The following is a 23,067-nucleotide window of genomic DNA, read 5'->3' as shown; positions in this document are numbered from 1 at the left end:
ACCCTATTTCCTCATAGAAAGGCCAGTGAAGTATTTGGTGTCCCTGAGAGAAAATGTCATTCCTTGATTCTGTATTTTCTGTATCAGAAAATCTTTACTTTGAATTCTTTAGTTGCAACTGTTAAATCTTTTTTCTTCTTGTGTAATTCATGCCATGCCTGACTTGATATGACATAGTGAACATTAAAGCACCAAATTCATGAAATATCATTTAAATTAGTTATGTTTTTACTTACATGTATTTGCCAATTGGGACAATTTTATGCTTCAACAGTGCAAATACGACCTATGCAGATTGATCAATATGGCAGACAAGTATAGGGACAAAGTGGAGGAGCGGGTTGGACACGAGGGCTTCTAACAATCTCGGATTTTCAAAAATAAAGCTGCCCTACCCAATGAGCTAAACACCTTTTTGTCACACTTCGAGCATAGCTAGTCTGAGCAACCGAGGAGAGCCTCTGAGGACGAGGGCTACATGCTTACGGTCTCCATGGAGGACGTATGTATGTACATCGCATTCGGAAAGTATTCAGACCCCTTGACTTTTTCCACATTTTGTTACGTTACAGCCTTATTCTAAAATATATTATTTTTTTAAATCCTCAATCTACACACTCTATCCCATAATGCAAAGTGAAAACAGGTTTTAAGAAAATGTTGGTAATTTATCAAAACAAAAAAACATCACATTTACGTAAGTATTCAGACACTTTACTTTGTTTTAGCACCTTTGGCAGCGATTAAAGCCTCAAGTCTTCTTGGGTAGGAGGCTACAAGCTTGGCACACCTGTATTTGGGGAGTGTCTCCCATTCTTCTCTGCAGATCCTCTCAAGCTCTGTCAGATTGGATGGGGAGTGTCGCTGCACAGCTATTTTCAGGTCTCTTCATAGATGTTTGATCGGGTTCAAGTCTGGGCTCTGTCTGAGCCACTCAAGGACATTCAGAGACTTGTCCCGAAGCCACTCCTGCGTTGTCTTGGCTGTGTGCTTAGGGTCGTCGTCCTGTTATACTGGGGTGAAGGTTCACCTTCCGAGGTCCTGAGCGCTCTGGAGCAGGTTTTCATCAAAGATCTTTCTGTACTTTGCGCTGTTCATCTTTCCCTCGAACCTGACTAGTCTAGCAGTCCCTGCCGCTGAAAAACATCCACAAATCACGATGCTCCCACCACCATGCTTCACCGTAGGGATGGTGCCAGGTTTCCTCCAGAGTGACCATCGGGTTCTTGGTTAGGGAGGTGACTAATGCCCTTCTCCCCCGATTGATCAGTTTGGTCGGGTGGCCAGCTCTAGGAAGAGTCTTGGTGGTTCCAAACTTCTTCCATTTAAGAATGATTGAGGCTCCTGTGTTCTTGGGGACCTTCAATGCTGCTGACATTTTTCTGTGCCTCGACACAATCCTGTCTCAGAGCTCTACGGACAATTCCGTCGACCTCATGGCTTGGTTTTGCTCTGACATGCACTGTCAACTGTGGGACCTTATATAGACAGGTGTGTGCCTTTCCACACACCTGTCCACCTGAATTTACCACAGGTGGACTGCAATCAAGTTGTAGAAACATCTCAAGGATGATCAATGGAAACAGGATGCACCTGAGCTCAATTTCGAGTCTCATAGCAAAGGGTCTGAATACATATTTACATAAGGTATTTCTGTTTTTAGTTTTAATAAATTAGTTTTTGCCTTGTCATTATTATTATTTAGAATAAGGCTGTAACAAAATGTGGAAAAATTCAAGGGGTCTGAATACTTTCCGAAATTGTGAATCTTTATTTGTGTTGTGTGGCCGGGAATGTGCATGGTGCTGAATTTCGCATGGTTCTTGTTATACGCTTCATCTTTATGAATGGACAATTGCGTGCCGGAGGTCACTTGGGTTCACTGACTTTTTTTTATGCCCGAGGTATGGGACATTTACTGAGGAACCTAAGTTATTATTATTTTGTGACTAATATTGATTGTATGATAATTTATGTTGGTAATTGTAACGGAGACACTGAGTTGAGTTTGGTAAAGAACTGGGCCCTGCGAAGGTGTTCAATGGCACCAATGGGAGATTGTACCGAATATTTGTGGTGATTCCGTTGAGTCCTCTGTAGACAGTGCAGGGATAACCCTCCATCATTCTTAGCCACGAAGAAGAAAAAAACAACCGACAGAGGGTAGATGCGTCTGCGCGGAGGTGCTGAACCTGCAAGCAGGTCGATGGCACAGTCCCAGCGGCAATGAGGAAGAAGACGGGTGGCGCGAGTCTTGAAGAATACATCCCGCAGGAGAGGAGAGCGGATATGAGATGATGCTAAGGGAGGCAAGGGTCTGGTCAAAAGTTCCCCGCGGCAACGGAATCCACTAAAGCTGTAGACAAAGTACATGAGGGACAGTCAGCTGGTGTGATGGACACTTTAAAAGAGCCTAGCAAACAGTGATGAAGATGGATTACTCACTCCTGACCCAGAGGGTGGAAGATCATGTGACCGTCCCTCTGCTCTTGTGGATCCCAGATTCAGACATGCCGGACACCTCTGGAGCTTGTGCCCTCTTTGTCCACAGTACAGACAGAGCCCCAGCTGTATCCATCTGCGGCACTCCACTGCGGGGAGGTGTGTGACCCCTACCTCCATGGGTTCAGGCTCTGATCCCGAGTGTTCACTGAGGAAAGGAGAGAAGCAATGAGAGTACCGGCTCTCCCGAAGTAGGTTATCTGGACGGCCATCGCAATGAGTGTGTCCAGGGTGAGGTTGTCGTCTCGACAGGCCAGTTCCATCTGGACTTCTTTGAGCAAACCTCTTCTGAATAGCGTACGAAGCGCCAGCTCATTCCATCCACTGGATGCTGCTACTGTCCGGAAGGTGAACGCGTACTCAGAAGCTGTCATGTCCCCCTGTCGTAATTGCAGTAGAGCATCACCCTCTGGGGGATGGTCAAAAATACATTTGAAACAGAGCCATGAACGCCTCACAGGAATCCTGTCTCCCAGATGGCCAGAGCCCATTCCAACGCCCGCCAGTCAGCAGAGAAATAACCGTGGCAACGTTGGACCTATTGGTGGTGGGGGCTCCCATCTGGTGTGTAAAGTAGCGGGAGCACTGAAGTAGGAAGCCACGGCTTGTGGATGGTGTACTGTCATACTTATCCGGGAGGGATAAACGGGTATCGCTGACCTGAGCAGGTTGCTGAATGGGCTGTTGTGCTGGCTCGACTAGTTGTAGAGTATCCTCCGCTGGTTGAAGGCAACGCCTCCTGGGTGTGTTCGAGACGTTTCAAACTGCAAAGAACCTCCTCCATAGCCGTACCCAGTTGTTCCAGCTGGTCATGGTGTTAACGTACAAGGTAACCCTGTTCGTCGACCGTCAGAGATATTCAATGTTCCTGCTGATTCCATAGTTGGAGTCGGTATTCTGTAAAGTAGACGCTGTGAGTCGAGAAGCAGGTTCAACGTTTAATAAAACAAACATGAACCGAGACACCACAACAGTGGCGATAATGCATGTACACAGGAACAATACCGACTGAGGAAGGAACCCAAGGGAGTGACAGATAAAGGGGAGGTAATCAGTCCAGGTGAGTATCATAGTGATCTGCAGGTGTGCATAATGATGGATGCCAGGTGTGCGTAATGATGGATCCCAGGACTGGTGGTTAGTATACCAGCGACGTCGAACGCCGGAGGGGAGGAGTGGGAGTATTTAAAATATATATATTTAACTAGGCAAGTCAGTTAAGAACAAATTCTTATTTGCAATGACGGCCTACACTGGCCAAACCTGGACAAATTGTACACCGCCCTATAGGACTTCCAATCACGGCCGGTTGTGTTACAGCCTGGAATTGAACCAGGGTGTTTGTAGTGACGCCTCAAGCACTGAGATGCAGGGCCTTAGACCGCTGCACCACTCGGGAGTAGACGTTACAGTAATACAACCAAATGCAAAAAAAACATTGTTTTGAAGTTATTTCCTTCTATGTTTTAAGGGTTTACAGTTCAAGTCGGAAGTCATTAAAACTCATTTTTCAACCACTCCACAAATTTCTTGTTAACAAACTATAGTTTTGGCAAGTCAGTTAGGACATCTACTTTGTGCATGACAAGTAAATTTCCAACAATTGTTTGCAGACAGATTATTCCACTTATAATTCACTGCATCATAATTCCAGTGGGTCAGAAGTTTACATACACTAAGTTGACTGTGCCTTTAAACAGCTTGGAAAATTCAAGAAAATTATGTCATGGCTTTAGAAGCTTCTGATAGGCTAATTGATGTCATTTGAGCAATTGGAGGTGTACCTGTGGATGTATTTCAAGGCCTAACTTCAATCTCAGTGCCTCTTTGCTTGACATCATGGGAAAATCAAAAGAAATCAGCCAAGACCTCTGAAAAAAATGGTGGACCTCCACAAGTCTGGTTCATCCTTGGGAGCAATTTCCAAACGCTTGAAGGTACCACGTTCGTCTGTACAAACAATAGTACGCAAGTATAAACACCATGGGACCACGCAGCCATCATACCGCTCAGGAAGGAGATGCATTTTTGTCTCCTAGAGATGAATGTACTTTGCTGCGAAAAGTGCAAATCAATCCCAGAACAATAGCAAAGGACCTTGGAGATGCTGGAGGAAACAGGTACAAAAGTATCTATACCCACAGTAAAACGAGTCCTATATCGACATAACCTGAAAGGCCACTCAGCAAGGAAGAAGCCACTGCTCCAAAACCACCATAAAAAAGCCAGACTACGGTTTTGTCACGAGGATTTCTAGTTCCAATGATATTAACTCAACTCACAATAAGCTTTGACCAATTCCCCAGAGGTTGTAAGGCCCTGGTTAATAGAAGAATTAGACAAAGTCCCAGAATACTGCAAAAGGTTAGTTCTTTATTCACGAGAGCTCAGAAAATTATACACTGCACATAGCCTTTTATACCTCACATTTGGTCATATAAATGCCCCTCCTCCTCTCTAACACTGTCAATGTTGTTTACAAGTTTTCTACAACACATACATTGCTTATCATATCCTACAACATCTTACATAATCTACTGCAAGCCTAATGGTTTCTCCCCTCCCTGGGTGGGGAGACCTCCTTCCTGTTATCAGTTTCACAGTGGTCACAAGTTGTCTGTCATAAGCTGTCTGTTAACAGTTCCTCTTTTCCTTAAATGCCTCACTTACATTGCTAAATAGTAAAGTCTTAACTTGTCCTATTATTATAGAATTACAGTCTTATAATTCTAATTCTTTACACAGTTATGCGTTTCAGGTAGGAATCATTTAGTCATTACCTTAAACATATACATTCTTTTATCAGGTTTGCAACTGCACATGGGGACAAAGATTTTACTTTTTGGAGAAATGTCATCTGGTCTGATGAAACAAAAATATAACTATTTGGCCATAATGACCATCGTCATGTTTGGAGTAAAAAGAGGATGCTTGCAAACCGATGAACACCATCCCAACCATGAAGCACGGCATGGCAGCATCATGTTGTGGCAGTCCTTTGCTGCAGGAGGGACTGATGCACTTCACAAAATAGATGGTATCATGAGTCAGGAAAATTATGTGGATATATTGAAGCAACAGCTGTTGATAAAACGTTATTGGAGACAGGAGGCCAAGTTGAGACATTGGACGAGGTGGATAAGGTATAATAAAGGCAGTTTATTCAAAGGTAAAGATATCTGGCAAAGCGTGCTGCACGGCCCCGTTCGTCCAGCTCGTATGGAACCATCGGAAGAGAGGCCCGAAACATATTGTGCAGATTATTTATGCAGTAAATGACGTAGGTTGAATCTGGTAGTCTGGCCTTCTGATTGGTCGATCTGGGTCGTGGGTAGTCCTGTTCGGGCCTGGTGTCGACGTTCCATTGGCTCTTAACATTGTTCTTTGTCTTGAGTCCCAACCTTGGAAAGAATGTGTGTGCGTAATGTTGTTGCAGGGGCCTGTTCTGGGTGGGGGTGTGTGTGTGTCTGTGGTTGGTATCTGATGAGAGCAGAATGTGTCTAAAGGGAAAGAGGGGGTGGGTGCATGATGTGCAAAGAATAGCTTATGTTGAGAAGTTGTTATAACAAGTTTCCAGTATCTATTACAATTTCTTACACAGCTCAAGACATCAGTCAGGAAGTTAGTTTTTCTCAATTGCTAAAACACTAAAACCCATTGGCTGAACAAAGTTCGCAGTTGCCTGGACTCATTTAGCTAATTATGCAGTCTGTTGTCAATACCTTAAACCATTTCACATGGTAAAACACAATTTGCAGATCTCACTTAGACTTTTCAGCAAAACTCTAAACACATTCTCATTCTCAAAACACATTCTGCACTCTAATGCACATGTCATCCATACTGGTAAACGCAAGTGGCAACAATCAAATACAAATAGAGAACACATGTCATTGATTGAACACAACCACTCAAAATTGATTTAACCTGTTTCAAATGATGCGACACAACCAATATAAGCCAGTTCAGAGAGCAAACAGGTTGTTGAAGGTGGGAAGGAGAAAGTCTGAGAATGGATAGAAGAAACAATGTGAGAGGACGAGTGCGTATGCGAGGTGGGCGACGAGGAGGAGGGCAAGAAAGAGGAAGAGGAGGACGAAGAGGAAGAGGAAGACAAAGAGTGGAAATATCTGATGAAATTCGAGCAACAGTTATAGACCATGTTCTTGTCCATGGACTGACAATGAGGGAAGCAGGACTTAGAGTGCAACCCAATTTGAGCCGATTTTCTGTGTCCACCATAGTAAGGACATTCAGAGAAGAGAACAGGTACAGTATACTACTGTATTTTTGTAATTGCAAATTTACTGTACTACACTATATGCAGCTGTTTCAATAGACATTTGTAAAGTTAATCACTGTATGTATTGTACTGCATGAATATGTTTTGTAACTGCACAACTACTTTTTGTAGAATTGCAAGGCTGCCACATGCAGGTGGAAGGACAGCTATATTCACTCGGGAGCAAGAGGCCGTTATAGTTGGCATGGTCCTTCAAGATAATGCAATACGACTCAGAGAAATCCAGGAACGAGTGATACAAGACAACACACACTTCCAGGGAATCGACAGTGTGAGCATTTCCACAATTGACCGTGTCCTCCTTCGTAACAGGATGCGAATGAAACAAGTATACAGAGTACCTTTTGAGCGCAACTCACCAAGGGTGAAAGAACTGCGAGCTCAGTATGTGCAAGTAAGTGTACATTCATAAACATTTACTGTAATCCAGATTGTCTACAGTACTAACACATACTATGTGAATGACATTACTCTTCAGTACATACAATGTATGTGAATCAGAAGCCTAATTGTACTCTACAGTATAGCACTGTCTTTGTACGACTTACAAAATCCTACATACAGTATATTGTATTTCTACACAGACAATATTTGACTTGGAATCATTGGACAGACCCCATGAGTTCATCTTTGTCGATGAAGCAGGCTTCAATTTAACAAAGAGGAGAAGGAGAGGCCGAAACATGATTGGACAGCGGGCCATTGTTGAAGTCCCTGGTCAACGAGGTGGCAATGTCACAATCTGTGCTGCTATCAGCAACCATGGTGTTCTACATCACCGTGTTACACTCGGGCCATATAACACCCAACACCTTCTAAGATTTATTGCCAATTTAAGAGATATTTTATTTGAGCAGCAGGTTCAAGAGCAGCAGGGTCAAGAGCTAAATGAGAATCCCATTCCCACCTATGTGATAGTGTGGGACAATGTCAGTTTCCACCGAGCTGCTCAGGTAAGGGAATGGTTTAACATCAATGGGCAGTTTACGAACTTGTACCGCCCTCCATACTCGCCTTTCCTGAATCCGATTGAGGAGTTTTTCTCCTCTTGGAGATGGAAAGTGTATGATAGACAACCCTACACCTGAGTAAATCTGCTGCAAGCCATGGATTTAGCCTGTGGTGATATAGGTGAGGAATCATGTCAGGGCTGGATACGGCACTCTTCTTCCCCCGTTGCCTCAGGAGGGACAATATTGCTTGTGATGTCGACGAAGTGCTCTGGCCTGACCCAGCCCAAAGACAAGAAGAAGCACATTGATCACATGTTTACTCTTTGTGTCCCTTTTAGTATTGTATACTGTAGTACAGTGCATTGTAGGCTGTATACTGTACAATGGACAAAATGTATGGCCCTGAACATTGTGCTTTCCATTTATTAACAGTACTGACTGCTCAATAGATTTTGACTGGTTGCAGGTTCATATCAACAAAGAACAAGAATTACAGTATCACAGAGACGAAGGACAAGTTTGTGAGATGCAGGGCACCGTACTGTAAAAATAGGGGTACAAGGAGGAGGAAGAACAAAAAAACAAAGAGCAAAGCAGAGTAGTAATTTCTGATCAATTTTGAGCTACTATGATAGAACATGTTTTCGTTCATCAAAAGACAATGACGGAAAAATATGAATATTTTTTTAGATAAAAAATTTACTTCTCCCTGAGAATTGTATGTTTTGAACAATGTGTTTTCTATTTTTCGGTGTATTGTTTACTGACTGCTTGAGCGTGTATATCATTTTGATCACTTTGTTTATAATTTGAGAGCAGTGTTTGATTTTGACACAGGTAAAACTGTGAATGTTTCATTTTGCGAGAGGAGTCAGAGGTTATGTAAATAGTGCTTGAAGATGAGGTTTTGTGTTTAATGTGAGAGAGAGAGAGAGAGAGAGAGAGAGAGAGAGAGAGAGAGAGAGAGAGAGAAGAGAGGAGAGAGAGAGGAGAGAGAGAGAGAGAGAGAGAGAGAGAGAGAGAGAGAGAGAGAGAGAGAGAGAGAGAGAGAGAGAGAGAGAGAGAGAGAGAGAGAGAGAGAGAGAGAGAGAGAGAGAGATCTCTCATTATTGTCCATTTGGGACCAAGCTTTAACAATCTATATTGTGACGTGCACCAGTCCCTCCTGCAGCAATGCACCCCCACAATATGATGCTACCAGCTCTGTGCTTCACGGTTGGGATTCATTTAAATTGACAGATTTTATCATATGAACTGTAACTCAGTAAGATCTTTGAAATTGTTGCATGTTGCATTTATATTTTTATTCAGTATATATACTTTTCCCAACCCCCAACCTACTTCTTGCTATGAATTCTATCTGATGGCATATGCATGTTTAGGCCAGTGCTTGACTTGGACTGAAATAGGTGCCGGTACTCATTTTGGGTGCCGGTAGAGTTTTTATTTAGGTGCAGGAACTCCTCAATACTTTTGAGCTAATATTCTATAGGAGGTGGAGGAAGTCAAGCAGAAGACAATTTGAGGTGCCGGTACTCAATTCCAGTGAGCTCCTGCCCAAGTCAAGTACTGTGTTTTGGTAAAAAGATAAATAATGTCCGATTTGGAACACTGATTGAGTGGGCCTGGGTCCTGGTTGTATATTGATGTACACTATCAGTCAAAAGTTTCAGAAAACCTACTCATTCAAGGGTTTTTCTTTATTTTTACTATTTTCTACATTGAAGAATAATAGTGAAGACATCAAAACTATGAAATAACACAAATGGAATCATGTAGTAAACAAAAAAGTGTTAAACAAATCTAAATATGTTTTATATTTAAGATTCATCAAATAGCCACCCTTTACCTTGATGACAGCTTTGCAAACTCTTGGCATTCTCTCAACCAGCTTCATGAGGTAGTCAGCTGGAATACATTTCAATTAACAGGTGTGCTTTGTTTAAAGTTAATTTGTGTAATTTCTTTCCTTCTTAATGCGTTTGAGCCAATCAGTTGTGCTGTGACAAGGTGGGGGTGGTATACAGAAGATAGCCCTATTTGGTAAAAGACCAAGTCCATATTATGGCAAGAACAGCTTAAATAAGCAAAGAGAAACGACAGTCCATCATATCTTTAAGACATGAAGGTCAGTCAATACGGAACATTTCAAGAACTTTAAAAGTTTCTTCAAGTGCAGTCGCATAAACCATCAAGCACTATAATGAAACTGGCTCTCATGAGGACGACCACAGGAATGAAAGACCCAGAGTTACCTCTGCTGCAAAGGATGAGTTCATTAGAGTTACCAACCTCAGAAATTGCAGCCCAAATAAATGCTTCACAGAGTTCAAATTACAGACACATCTCAACATCAACTGTTCAGAGGAGACTGTGAATCAAGCCTTCATGGTCGAATTGCTGCAAAGAAACCACTACTAAAGGACACCAGTAAGAAGATGAGACTTGCTTGGGCCAAGAAACACGAGCAATGGACATTAGACCGGTGGAAATTAGTCCTTTGGTCTGGAGTCTAAATTGGAGATTTTTGATTCCACCCGACGTGTCTTTGAGAGACGTGGTGTGAGTGAAAGGGATGATCTCCGCATGTGTATTTCCCACCGTAAAGCATGGAGGAGGAGGTGTTATGGTGTGGGGGTGCTTTGCTGGGGACACTGTCTGTGATTTATTTGGAATTCAAGGCACACTTAACCAGCATGGCCAACACAGCATTCTGCAGCTATACGCCATCCCATCTGGTTTGGGCTTAGTGGGACTATAATTTGTTTTTCAACAGGACAATGAGGACAATGACCCAACACACCTCAAGGATGTGTAAGAAGGAGAGTGATGGAGTGCTGCATCAGATGACCTAGCCTCCACAATCCCCCGACCTCAACCAAATTGAGATGGTTTGTGATGAGTCGAAAAGCAGTCAACAAGTGCTCAGCATTTGTGGGAACTCCTTCGAGACTGTTGGAAAAGCATTCCAGGTGAAGCTAGTTGAGAGAATGCCTAAAACTTTTGACCGGTAGTGTATAAATAAAATTGTACTTTGAGTGGTGATGTTTAAGGTTTAAATTATTTAATAGAGGTCAGACTCTCTAACTGTTACGGCTTACTTTAAACTGAGACTCGGCGATATGATGTGATAAGTTGGCCACATATAGCTGTTTACTTTGTGCATCGCTGACTTTGCCTTTAATACTATACCTATTTTGCTATAATGAGTTGTGATTTTTTTTTTGGTCAATGTGGGTCTAGACTTTGACTCTCATACTATACAAGATACACAGGGTGAGAACCTGGGCTATTGCTGAGTGGCAGTGAATCATGCTCATGACAACATCTTTCAGCATTGGCACCAGGAATCAATATTTTAAGTATGATACAGTGACATACCATCTGTAGTTTGACAGGGCAGTAAACACATTTTGCCACTGCTGTCAGTCATATATTTGCCTACCAGAGAGAGGACACATGACATGATAATGAATGCCCTTCAGACCACCTGTTGGGTGCAAACGTCTGCATGTCAGAAGCGTTTGGGGAGTCTTGTGCCCTCTAGTTGTGCTGTATTTACTTAATTTCAATGATCTTCTTGTGTTATATACCTTTTATGTTGACCATTCTGTAATTGAAAATGTTTGTACATGACAAATTGTTGATTTTCCATATTGTGATGTTGGATGGTGGACAACTAGCATTGGTCTTGAAAAATAATACCAGCATGTAAAATTGGCTAGGACTACTCTATAGACTGACAAGTGGTCGGTACAGTAATAGCTAACAGCTGAGATATTCCAATATTTTAGGCTATTCATTGTGTGAATATGTCACAGTAGTAGTGCTCTGACAACTACACTGAACAAAAATATAAATGCAACACTCAACAATTTCAAAGATTTTACAGAGTTACAGTACATATAAAGAGATCAGAACATTTTAATAAATTCATTAGGCCCTACTTGGGAGCTAGGCCCAGCCAATCGGAATGAGTTTTTCCCCACAGAAGTGCTTTATTACAGACAATCCCGCAGGTGAAGAAGCTGGATGTGGAGGTCCTGAGCTGGCGTGGTTACACGTGGTCTGTGGTTGTGAGGCCGGTTGGATGTACTTCTCTAAAACAATTTTGGAGGCGGCTTGTGGTAGGGAAATTAACATTCAATTCTCTGGCAACAGCTCTGGTGGACATTCCTGCAGTCAGCATGCCAATTGCACGCTCCCTCAAAACTTGAGACATCTGTGGCACTGTGTTGTGTGACAAAACTGCATATTTTAGAGTGGCTAATATGTCTACCAAAACAAGTGGCTGACAATTTCATTGGAATAGAGGTAGATAGATCTATTTCTAATTACCAGTTAATATGTAGAACACATATACACAGTAAATACATTTTAAAAACATGACAAGGATATCACAAAAGTCAGAGACGTATTTCCATTGTGGTTCCCTATAACTTGCAAAGCAAAAAATAAACAGGCACAACAATTTATTTAAAAAAAAAATGGAAAGCAAATGGTGTCTCTAGCCAACTTCACATAGAAGTAGAGGCAGTTCGGAAAGGCAGGATTGAGTGAAGAGAAGGGTATTGATAGTTACAGTAGCCAGGGTCCGGGAGAAAGGCAGTCTGACAGACAGGCCAGGAGCTCTTCTTCAAGGCACCTTGCCATCTCCAACATTCATTCCCCCATACTTCCTCTGAATGTCTTAGTGCACCACCGACAACAGTGTAGCACCCGCCTGGGTGATGCTTCGGCTGCTCCTGAGGAGGTATCACAAATATATCAGCATAAGTGTCTTAGGTCTTAGAATTAAAAAATATCTACTCATAGCCACTAGCCTATAGTTTATAAAGTGATAAATACTTACACGCCTTCACCGACTGCTTAGGATACTGAGTATTTTCCAACAGAAATAAATCAACTCACAAAATCATTTGGCATATTTACCAACGTAATCTGTTCCAAACTAACATTTACTTTGATATTTTTATACATGATATCAGTAAAACGTCCTATATTCATACCAATAGTGTCATTGTTCCATGTAGAAATGGCACAATTTATATAGTTGACTTCTGTAGTCCTTTTACAGTGATACCAGAATACACTTGAGAAAACTGAACTCCTAGGGTCAGTTTCCAACACTCTTCAACCTGTTTTAACTGCAAGTGTGTACGCTTCGTTCACTTAAGCCCACTTAAGCCTATGCGTAAGCCTTAAACCTAAGTATAGATAATGCTGGACTAAAAAGTATGCTCAATAGTGAATCTTCCCTCAGTGTGAGACAAAACAGGAGTGACCATGATAAAACATGTTTTTTATTGATATCAGAAAAAAATACATCACGCTTCACGAGAACAGAGGGGACAAATGCAACACTCCATTATGTGTCATCTGCCTGTTCGGCAAGTTTGCTCTTCCTCAGAAGTTCGTCATTTAATTTCTTCAGATGTTTTGTTCGACTCTCAAGCCTTCGGTGCCATTCGTCTCGCAGCCTATGTAAAGACAAAGTATTATACATTTTTTTTTTAAAGTCAGACATTCCATAAGCCATACGTTTCCAATATTGCTTGAGGCTACTTAATTGTATGTGTATTGTTAGGACAATTTATTTTTTCTAGCCTGGTTACAGATCTGTTTGTGCTTTTACCTACTCCATTAGCAAGAGAGCAGAAACAGACGGGCACCCGGGCTAAATTTCTTCGACAATTCCTCTAGGAGTTCCAATGGGTTTATTATTTGTGACACCGTGCTCTTGTGCCCAGTATTGTGAGGCTCTGCCACCTTCCTCACATCTACTTGGCTTATTGCATTTGTTCCTGCTGTGACTGCTGTGTCTGATAATCCTCTAACCTTAAAGCAGCACAGGTTATTGTAGGACAGCTAAGCATGGAATATGGCATCCCCTAATATCACTCAACACTCTCTGATTATCATATCGGATTCCCTAAAGTTTTTCCAGTCCTTCTCAGATCAGGGATATACACATGATTACATGGACTAGCCACGGACTAGCCACGGGGTTATGAGATATTAGAGTGCGGTTTTGCTTTTGTGATTAAAGATTCTTATGGCCAAGTACTTTAATATGATTGTCAGTGTAAGTTGTCCTGAGATGCCCTCAGCGTTAACATTTTGCTCGTAACAAAATCAGGGTCTGTTACATGTAGCGTATGCGTCGAAAGTGATATCGCCTAAATTGTGGACGTTTTATCACTCATAGCAGGATGTATTCCTAATCCAAATATGAAGAAGAAAAGTTCTGCAACAACATAAATAAATAGACCTTTGTTTCCCTTGAGTATCCTTTCCTCATATCCTGTGCAGTATTCGTATAGCACAAAAGTGTATCCCTTCAGAATGTCCAACAATACTTACTTGGTGAGAGCACTATTTTTCTTCCTCATGTCTTCGGTTTCTGTCCTTTGGTCGTGTTTAGCAATTTTTTGTTCCCAGAGATCTTTTATAAAAAGCTTATCATGAATAAGAGCCACATTCATTTCCTAGAAGAAAATACACATCTAATTAGTTAACATGGATTCAATTAAATTCTGCTAGATTTGATTCTGGTTTGAAAAAGCTACGCAATGTCTCACATTTCTCAATGGCTCATAAAATCAATGTCAATTATGTTTATTCTTGACAGTAATACATTTCTCATATTGAACATGTATTTGTATAGTAGTAGATAGTAGCTACAGTATATGTAGTCAGATATTAGTGATGAGACAACGAGTTCCAACCAGCTGGAATAATAGGAGGAACAGCATGCATAGATCATTAAAAACAAACCTTCTGTGGGTATGAATCTTCTTCTCCCAAAGAGCCTCAATGTCACAGGATGTACTGTATAGTCCTGTCGTGGTGGATGTGGTGCCGATGAAAGACTCCCCTCTCCCACGCCCCCTGCTGAGCTTTATTTAAGAGCGGACAACATAAGACCTTCGTGTCATCTGGCCTTTTTGAGAAGAGTTTGGAAGGGAGGGGGAAACATAACGTTAATTCCCTTTGTTACGTCTGATGACATTATGTTTAGAGGGGACCTATAGCAGGGCTGTAGTAGTGCTCAGCTCAGCATTAGGGGCCTCCCACACTGGCCTTATTCTAACCGCCCCCACTACTCCAATGACACCAGCACCAAAAGAAGGATTGGCTTGTTCTGTTCATTCTGGCTAGATCGCATCAGTCATTTGATATCATCCCCTTTTATTCAATTTGAATGGCTCGCACCACATTTTAAGACGGTGGCCCCTGAGAGGAGAGAGCAGCAAGGCTAGACTGGGTAGCTGTGGATCGTGTTACTTGAAAAACTGATGAATGTATCAGGTTCTAATTTATGACCAGAACATCCTTGACATCTTCTTGACAACTCCTTAACTGCTTTTGACAACCTCAATGATTGGATGGCATTGAGGTAAAGAGTGGTAAAGGAGGGCAGTCCAAATGATTAGCCAAGCAAGGGAAGTTTGCAACGTAAGCCCCTCAGCCCTCGTGTTAAGTCGGCTTTGCAAGTGTACAATTACGTTCACTCCGGGGCCTGAAACTCCCCATAATTCAATTCGCGACAATAGTACATCCTCAAAGAAAAGTCTGTGAAAACTTAAAAACAACAACATACAAATGTAAGTAAAAACAAATGCCAATAAGTTAGAAATTGTGCTACTAATGCACATGACGACACAAACACGTCTTGTAAATATGTTTTTGTTTGGTTATATTTTGGAAATTGTAGAAATAAAACATTTTCCTTCTTCAGAAGTTCCAGCTAGGCAGGCAAATGTTAGTTAGCTAATTAATTTGCTAGCTTTCATACAGTAGGCTTATATTAATTATATATTTAATATAAGTAGACACGCACTCATAATTGACTGTAGTGCATATAAAGCACCCACCTGAAAACACAATCATCGGGGGATGAACGAGTGACGGATTTCCGGCCAAGGGTGGACCATTTAAAAATCATTCCTTCCTCCCTCGCCCCTTGCGCTGCAAGTTCATTCTCGTCAGACGTCATAACACGTCATCAGAAGTGTCCACTTAATTTGAGGGCTGAGGGGACAGGGTGTGTCTTTTTAGTGTTTGGACCGCAGCCAGTGTCTTTATATTGCAAGTGCAACAGTTCACTTTACCTCACATGCTGAATGAGGTGTAAAATGAAGACATTTGGTAACCCACTCCCATTCCCAAAGTATTGCACCAGACATGTCCAAGGCAGAACGAAGACAACATTTACTTCGGCCAATCAGTGAAAGGGGCACAGAGAACATTGTGTGGACAGAGAAAGTGATCTATGTTGGCCATGAGGCAATTAACACTGGTGGTCAGTGTAGCGAATACTTTTTTGAGAGGGTAGCTGTGATGATAAATGTGATAACACATGTCTGACATTTAATTTCCTCTGGGTGTGACACACTGCACGCCAACGGTATTAAAAATAGGTAACAAGGGTTGTCATGTGGTCTATTTTGGGTACAGCCAGAGCCTTTGCTAACATACTATAATTACACTAGCATTCCAATATACTGATTCATTTGTCTTTGGATACATTTTGGAAGAGTAATCAATCAATAATTACCTCGCTAAGCACAGTTATAATAATATAGGCATCTGAATCAATATTGAATATATCCAGCTATGCGAATGATATGCCAACTCTCAAGGAATTAGTTGGGACTGAGAGTGAAGAGAGGATACACTCATTTAGAACAAAAGCACAAGAGACAAAGGCTAGAACATTTATTGTTGATGAAAAAACATGATTTGAAATAATTCCAAATGATAATAGTGCTGCATTAGAATGAACTCGTATTTCATTGCTCCTTTTTTCTATACAGATAAAACTGGTATACAGTGAATTCGGAAAGTATTCAGACCCCTTGACTTCTTCCACATTTTGTTACAGCCTTATTCTAAAATGGATTAAATAAAACATTTTCCTCAGCAATCTACACACAATACCCCATAACGATAAAGCGAAAACATGTTTCTTGAAATGTTTGCAAATGTATTAAAAAAACAAAACAGAAATACCTTATTTACATAAGTATTCAGACCCTTTGCTATGAGACTCGAAATTGAGCTCAGGTGCATCCTGTTTCCATTGATCATCCTTGATGTAACGCTCATCGTTATGTGGAAGAGAGGAGGACCAAATCGCAGCGTGGTACGTTTCCATATTTATTGTAACATTTATCAACATGAACAAAACAATAAACAGAATGAAACCAACGACGCTACAGACCTGAACATGTGAACCTAGTAAAACAAAGAACGCAATGAACAGGAACAATCACCCACAAACAAACAGTGAACACAGCCTACCTAAATATGGTTCCCAATCAGAGACAACGTAAAACACCTGCCTCTGATTGAGAACCATATCAGGCCAAACAGACACACCTAAACCAATGAGACACAACACATAGAATATACCCACCCAGTTCACGTCCTGACCAACTAAACAAAGATTAAACAAAGGAAATAAGGTCAGGAACGTGACACTTGAGATGTTTCTACAACTTGATTGGAGTCCACCTGTGGTAAATTGAATTGATTGGTCATGATTTGGAAAGGCACACACCTGTCTATATAAGTCCCACAGTTGACAGTGCATGTCAGAGCAAAAACCAAGCCATGAGGTCGAAGGAATTGTCCGTAGAGCTCCGAGACAGGATTGGATCGAGGCACAGATCTGTGAAAGGGTACCAAACAATGTCTGCAGCATTGAAGGTCCCCAAGAACACAGTGGCCTCCATCATTCTTAAATAGAAGAAGTTTGGAACCACCAAAACTCTTCCTACAGCTGGCCTACCGGCTAAACTGAGCAATCGGGGGGAAAGGGCCTTGTTCAGGGAGGTGACCAAGAACCCGATGGTTACTCTGACAGAGCTCTAGAGTTCCTCTGTGGAGATGGGAGAACCTTCCAGAAGGACAACCATCTCTGCAGCACTCCACCAAGCAGGCCTTTATGGCAGAGTGGCAAGACAGAAGCCACTCCTCAGTAAAAGGCACCTAAAGACTCTCAGACCATGAGAAACAAGATTCTCTGGTCTGATGAAACCAAGATTGAACTCTTTGGCCTGAATGCCAAGCGTCACGTCTGGAGGAAACCTGGCACCATACCTATGGTGAAACATGGTGGTGGCAGTGTCATGCTGTGGGGATGTTTTTCAGCGGCAGGAACTGGGAGACTAGTCAGGATCGAGGGAAAGATGAATGGAGCGAAGTACAGAGAGATCCTTGATGAAAACCTGCTCCAGATCGCTCAGGACCTCAGACTTGGGCATAGGTTCACTTTCCAACAGGGCAACGACCCTAAGCACACAGCCAAGACAACGCAGGAGTGGCTTCGGGACAAGTCTCTGAATGTCCTTGAGTGGCCCAGCCAGAGCCCGGACTTGAACCCGATCGAACATCGCTGGAGAGAGCTAAAACTAGCTTTGCAGCGATGCTCCCCATCTAACCTGACAAAGCTTGAGATGATCTGCAGAGAAGAATGGGACAAACTCCCCAAATACAGGTGTTCCAATCTTGTAGCATCCTACCCAAGAAGACTCAAGGCTGTAATCACTGCCAAAGGTGCTTCAACAAAGTACTGAGTAAAGGGTACGCACAATACCTCATAGTGACAAAGCAAAAACTGTTTTTTATAAATTAGCCAAATTGTATAAAAACCTGTTTTGCTTTGTCATTATGAGGTATTGTGTGTAGATTGATGAGGAAAAAAACGACTAAATCAATTTTAGAATAAGGCTGTAACGTAACAAATTGTAGAAAAAGTCAAGGGTTCTGAATACTTTCCGAATGCACTGTATTTATCTTTGAAATAAAAGGTGCTAAATAGAATCATTCAGGGCATGTTTTTTTTGCCTGTTTTGCATGTTATTTTGTCATCAGTGTCACGCCCTGACCATAGAGAGCACTTGGTTCTCTATGGTGTTGTAGGTCAGGGTGTGACTAGGGGGTGTTCTAGTCTTTTCATTTCTATGTTGGTGCTCTTGGTATGGTTCCCAATGAGGCAGCTGATGTTCGTTGTCTCTAATTGGGGATCATACTTATGTTCTCCATTGTTCCTACCTGGGTTGTGGGATATTGTTTGTGCTTGTGCAGGTAGCACTACGTTACGTTACGTTACGTTACGTTACGTTACGTTACGTTACGTTACTTTACTTTACGTTTCGTTACTTGTTTATTGCTTTTGTTTGAAAGTTTCACTTAAATAAAAGATGTGAAACTCAACACACGCTGCGCCTTGGTCCGTCCATTCAAACGAACGTGACAATCAGCTTGCAAACAATGTAAAAAAAAGAATAATCATTGAGCTAATAAAACCACATACAAACATAGTCTCTTTTTTGCTTTCTTGACTAAGTCAGCTCCAAAATGCAGGTGTTTCAGCCTAGCTCAGTGCTTTCTGTGGTGGTGGCAGCCAGTGGAAAATACAGAGCGTAGGGGTTGGTAATGTTCTCTAGTTGCTCCTTGATTGGCTCAGTGTTCTCTCACTCATGGGGACACTACTTCACCGCAAGATCTATGGGGAGAGATTGAAAATTCAAGCCCCTGGGTGCTGCCATAGAGTTATATTAGAAGTGCCCATCCAAGAAGGCTGAAGGTCATTGGCCACAGATATAATGCTGTCAAATTGCATTATAACTACCGTAGCTTTGATTGGACTGATCATGTCAACATCATACTTTCAAAGTCTTAGCTAGCAGTCATCATCATGAATCAAGTCGACAATCTACTGGCAAATCCTTTTCAATCCTTGTCACATAAAGAGAAATTATAGATAAAGTGTATCAGTACTCATTGGCCATTGGACATTAACATTACACAACAAGTTGGATGTCAAATTCAACAATGAATGGTTTGGAAGAAATCAGTGGCTAACTGCAAGCATTGCAAAACAATCACTTGCCTGCTATTCCTGCTATTAAGGGTCTCTTTTCCAAGCTTAAATGACAAACATTCAACATTGGCCATGTTGTCAATCCATCATGACTTCTGCCACGTTCAAATCAACTGGAATCTCGGAATTGGGGAAACTCAGACTTCAGTGATTTCAAGACAACTGGGAACTCTGAAAAAAAAACGATCTCCGTTTTGAACGGTCATCCAACTCGGAATTCCAAGTCAGAATCTGACCTGAAGATCACGGACATCATGATTCTACCTTGTTTTTTTCCGAATTCCCAGTTGTCTTGAAAACATCATAAATCCAGAGAATGCCAGACTTTCATGGCAAAGTTTGATGAGAAAATTTGCCCACAATGGACCGCTGCGCCATCTTCCTGTTCAAGTGAGCACAGTACAACAAGTCCAAATATGTCTTGTATGCTGCTGCATAAATTATGTAATATGCCAGTGAGATATGTATACTGTAGCTAAGGAAGTAACACTAAGTGTATGTTGTGTAGTAAGCTGTTAGTAGCCCATGTGCTTCACCCTGAAAATGTGGTCCCTTTTATCCTCATAACTTAGCCTACTGTTCTGACTTGGTGGTGCACATGTAGCCTATAGCCTGTTTTAGAGAAATGTCATCATCGAATATTGTAAGAGCTTTCATTGTCTGCTTATATGCCCTCTTTATTTATCCAACAGTTCTGACTTTGTGTACAGGGAGAATACTGTAAGAATGCCCATGATCTGAAAACAAAGTTATATTGACTATGTCAGTCCTAGCCCGTTCATTAATGTCTTAATCTAAATTATGAATTGCCTCTTATCCGCTCGTCGTCCCCTTATGCCTGTCACGCCCTGGCCTTAGTTATCTTTGTTTTCTTTATTATTTTAGTTACGTCAGGGTGTGACATGGGGGATGTATGTGTTTTGTATTGTCTAGGGTTTTTTGTATGTTTATGGGGCAATGTTTAGTCTAGGTGTATGTATGTCTATGGTTGCCTGGATTGGTTCTCAATTAGAGACAGCTGTCTATCGTTGTCTCTGATTGGGAGCCATATTTAGGCAACCATAGTCATTAGGTAGTTTGTGGGTGATTGTCTATGTCTATGTGTAAGTTGCCTGTGTCTGCACTTGTCATTATATAGCTTCGCGTTCGTCGGTTTGTTGTTTTGTTGAGTTTGTAAGTGTTCTTCGTCTTCGTTGATTAAATATGTGTTCATTTCACGCTGCGCCTTGGTCCTCCTCTCTTTCACGTAACGACGATCGTGACAATGCCATAGTTTGTACATCTCAATTGTCATTAGAAACCTCATTTGTCTAAGCAAGTCAGCCATATCAGCTATGTTTTTTAAAAGGCAGTAAATGAGGCTGAATTAAGTGTTTCGCTGCCAGACAAGGCTCCGCTGATAGCCAGGCGTAGCAGAGGTAAGGTGTTGGGACTGCTGTTGGAATAGCTTTACGTACAGTTGAAGTCGGAAGTTTACATACACTTAGGTTGGAGTCAATGAAACCCGTTTTTCAACCACTCCACAAATTTCTTGTTAACAAACTATAGTTTTGGTAAGTAGGTAAGGACATCTACGCGTTCTGTCTCCTGGAGATGAACGTACTTTGGTGCGAAAAGTGTAAATCAATCCAAAAACAACAAGGGACCTTGTGAAGATGCTGGAGGAAACAGGTACAAAAGTATCTTTATCCACAGTAAAACGAGTCCTATATCGACATAACCTGAAAGGCCGCTCAGCAAGGAAGAAGCCACTGCTCAAAAACAGCCATAAAAAAGCCAGACTACGGTTTGCAACTGCACATGGGGACAAATATCGTACTTTTTGGAGAAATGTCCTCTGGTCTCAAGAAACAAAAATAGAACTGTTTGGCCATAATGACCATTGTTATGTTTGGAGGAAAAAGGGGGAGGCTTGCAAGCCGAATAACACCATCCCAACCGTGAAGCATGGGGGGGGCAGCATCATGTTGTGGGGGTGCATTGCTGCAGGAGTGTCACGATCGTTATAATAAGTGGACCAAAGCGCAGCGTGATCTGGGTTCCACATCTTTTATTTCTATGTGAAACTCACAGCAAAACAAAAAAACAATAAATCTCAAAACGAAACGTGAAGCTAACAATAGTGCTAATAGGCAACTATCCATAGTCAAGATCCCACAAAGGGGAAATGGCTGCCTAAATATGATCCCCAATCAGAGACAACGACAAACAGCTGCCTCTGATTGGGAACCATACCTGGCCAACATAGACACATAATCACCTAGATGACCCACCCTAGTCACACCCCGACCTAACCAACATAGAGAATAAAATGCTCTCTAAGGTCAGGGCGTGACAAGGAGGGACTGGTGCACTTCACAAAATAGATAGCATCATGAGGCAGGAAAATTATGTGGATATTTCGAAGCAACATCTCAAGACATCAGTCAGGAAGTTAAAGCTTGGTCGCAAATGGGTCTTCCAAATGGACAATGACCCCAAGCATACTTCCAGAGTTGTTGCAAAATGGCTTAAGGACAACAAAGTCAAGGTATTGGAGTGGCCATCACAAAGCCCTAACCTCAATCCTATAGAACATTTGTGGTCAGAACGGAAAGCGTGTGCGAGCAAGGAGGCCTACAAACCTGACTCAGTTACACCAGCTCTGTCAGGAGGAATGGGCCAAAATTCACCCAACTTATTGTGGGAAGCTTGTGGATGGCTACCCAAAACATTTGACCCAAGTTAAACAATTTAAAGGCAATGCTACCAAATACTAATTGAATGTATGTAAACTTCTGACTCACTGGGAATGTGATGAAAGAAATAAAGGCTGAAATCACTCTCTACTATTATTCTGACATTTCACATTCTTAAAATAAAGTGGTGATCCTAACTGACCTAAAACAGGGAATTTTTACTAGGATTAAATGTCAGGAATTGTGAAAAACTGAGTTTAAATGTATTTGGCTAAGGTGTATGTAAACTTCCGACTTCAACTGTATGTCCTAACAGTTTGTAAGGAACTGTTTGTCACCGTTATAGTGCAAATGATGTATTGTTTAGTGTTGTGTTGATTAATGGCTTTGCTGGCATGCATCAAAACATGTTTTGGGGAGTTTTCCCCATCAAGATGTACATGCTAAAATCGCCATTGGATGGAATAAATGATGATGAACTTCACAGTGTGGTGAAAGTGCACAGTGATGAGCTTGATGCTGCTTTCCAATAAATATTGAGGGTCTTATTCTGGTGACATGATGATTGATGCTTGAGAAATACAAATATTCTCACTCTTATCCATAATAATCTCATCATGTAGACTAGCCAACCCGCACAGCATACCCGCGCTGTGTCTGCAAGCTGTTGGCTAGAGCGCAGGTGCCAAGACCAGAGTAGGCACATTTGCTATTTGACAGTTTTTGTGACAAAACTAT

At 41.7% G+C, this 23,067-nt stretch overlaps 1 protein-coding gene and 1 long non-coding RNA gene across 2 annotated transcripts; one reads left to right on the top strand and one right to left on the bottom strand.

Annotated features, from left to right (window-relative positions):
* The first annotated feature begins 6,601 nt into the window (after positions 1 to 6,601).
* On the top strand, positions 6,602 to 7,452 carry LOC120055667. Its single transcript, XR_005477712.1, has 3 exons — positions 6,602 to 6,771; positions 6,917 to 7,199; positions 7,390 to 7,452. It is a non-coding gene; the product is annotated as an uncharacterized LOC120055667 (long non-coding RNA).
* Positions 7,453 to 13,112: 5,660 nt separating this feature from the next.
* LOC120057174 (protein FAM240B) lies at positions 13,113 to 14,243 on the bottom strand. Its single transcript, XM_039005654.1, has 2 exons — positions 14,122 to 14,243; positions 13,113 to 13,238 (listed from the first exon to the last, which is right to left on the bottom strand). The coding sequence occupies exons 1-2, from the start codon at positions 14,241 to 14,243 to the stop codon at positions 13,127 to 13,129; spliced, it is 234 nt and encodes a 77-aa protein (XP_038861582.1). The 3' UTR covers positions 13,113 to 13,126.
* Positions 14,244 to 23,067: the final 8,824 nt, after the last annotated feature.

The sequence above is a fragment of the Salvelinus namaycush genome, chromosome 1 (genome assembly GCF_016432855.1).
Source record: "Salvelinus namaycush isolate Seneca chromosome 1, SaNama_1.0, whole genome shotgun sequence".
NCBI lineage: Eukaryota > Metazoa > Chordata > Actinopteri > Salmoniformes > Salmonidae > Salvelinus > Salvelinus namaycush.
The sequence above is the reverse complement of the archived record's forward strand: the minus strand, read 5'-3'. Positions and strand labels throughout refer to the sequence as shown.

Bases quoted from the DNA above. Each gene is read 5' to 3' on its own strand.
- LOC120057174 (XM_039005654.1), bottom strand. From the start codon at position 14,243: ATGAATGTGGCTCTTATTCATGATAAGCTTTTTATAAAAGATCTCTGG. The intron at 13,239-14,121 runs GTAAGTATTGTT...GTCTTTACATAG, and splicing joins AAAAATAGTGCTCTCACCAA to GCTGCGAGACGAATGGCACC.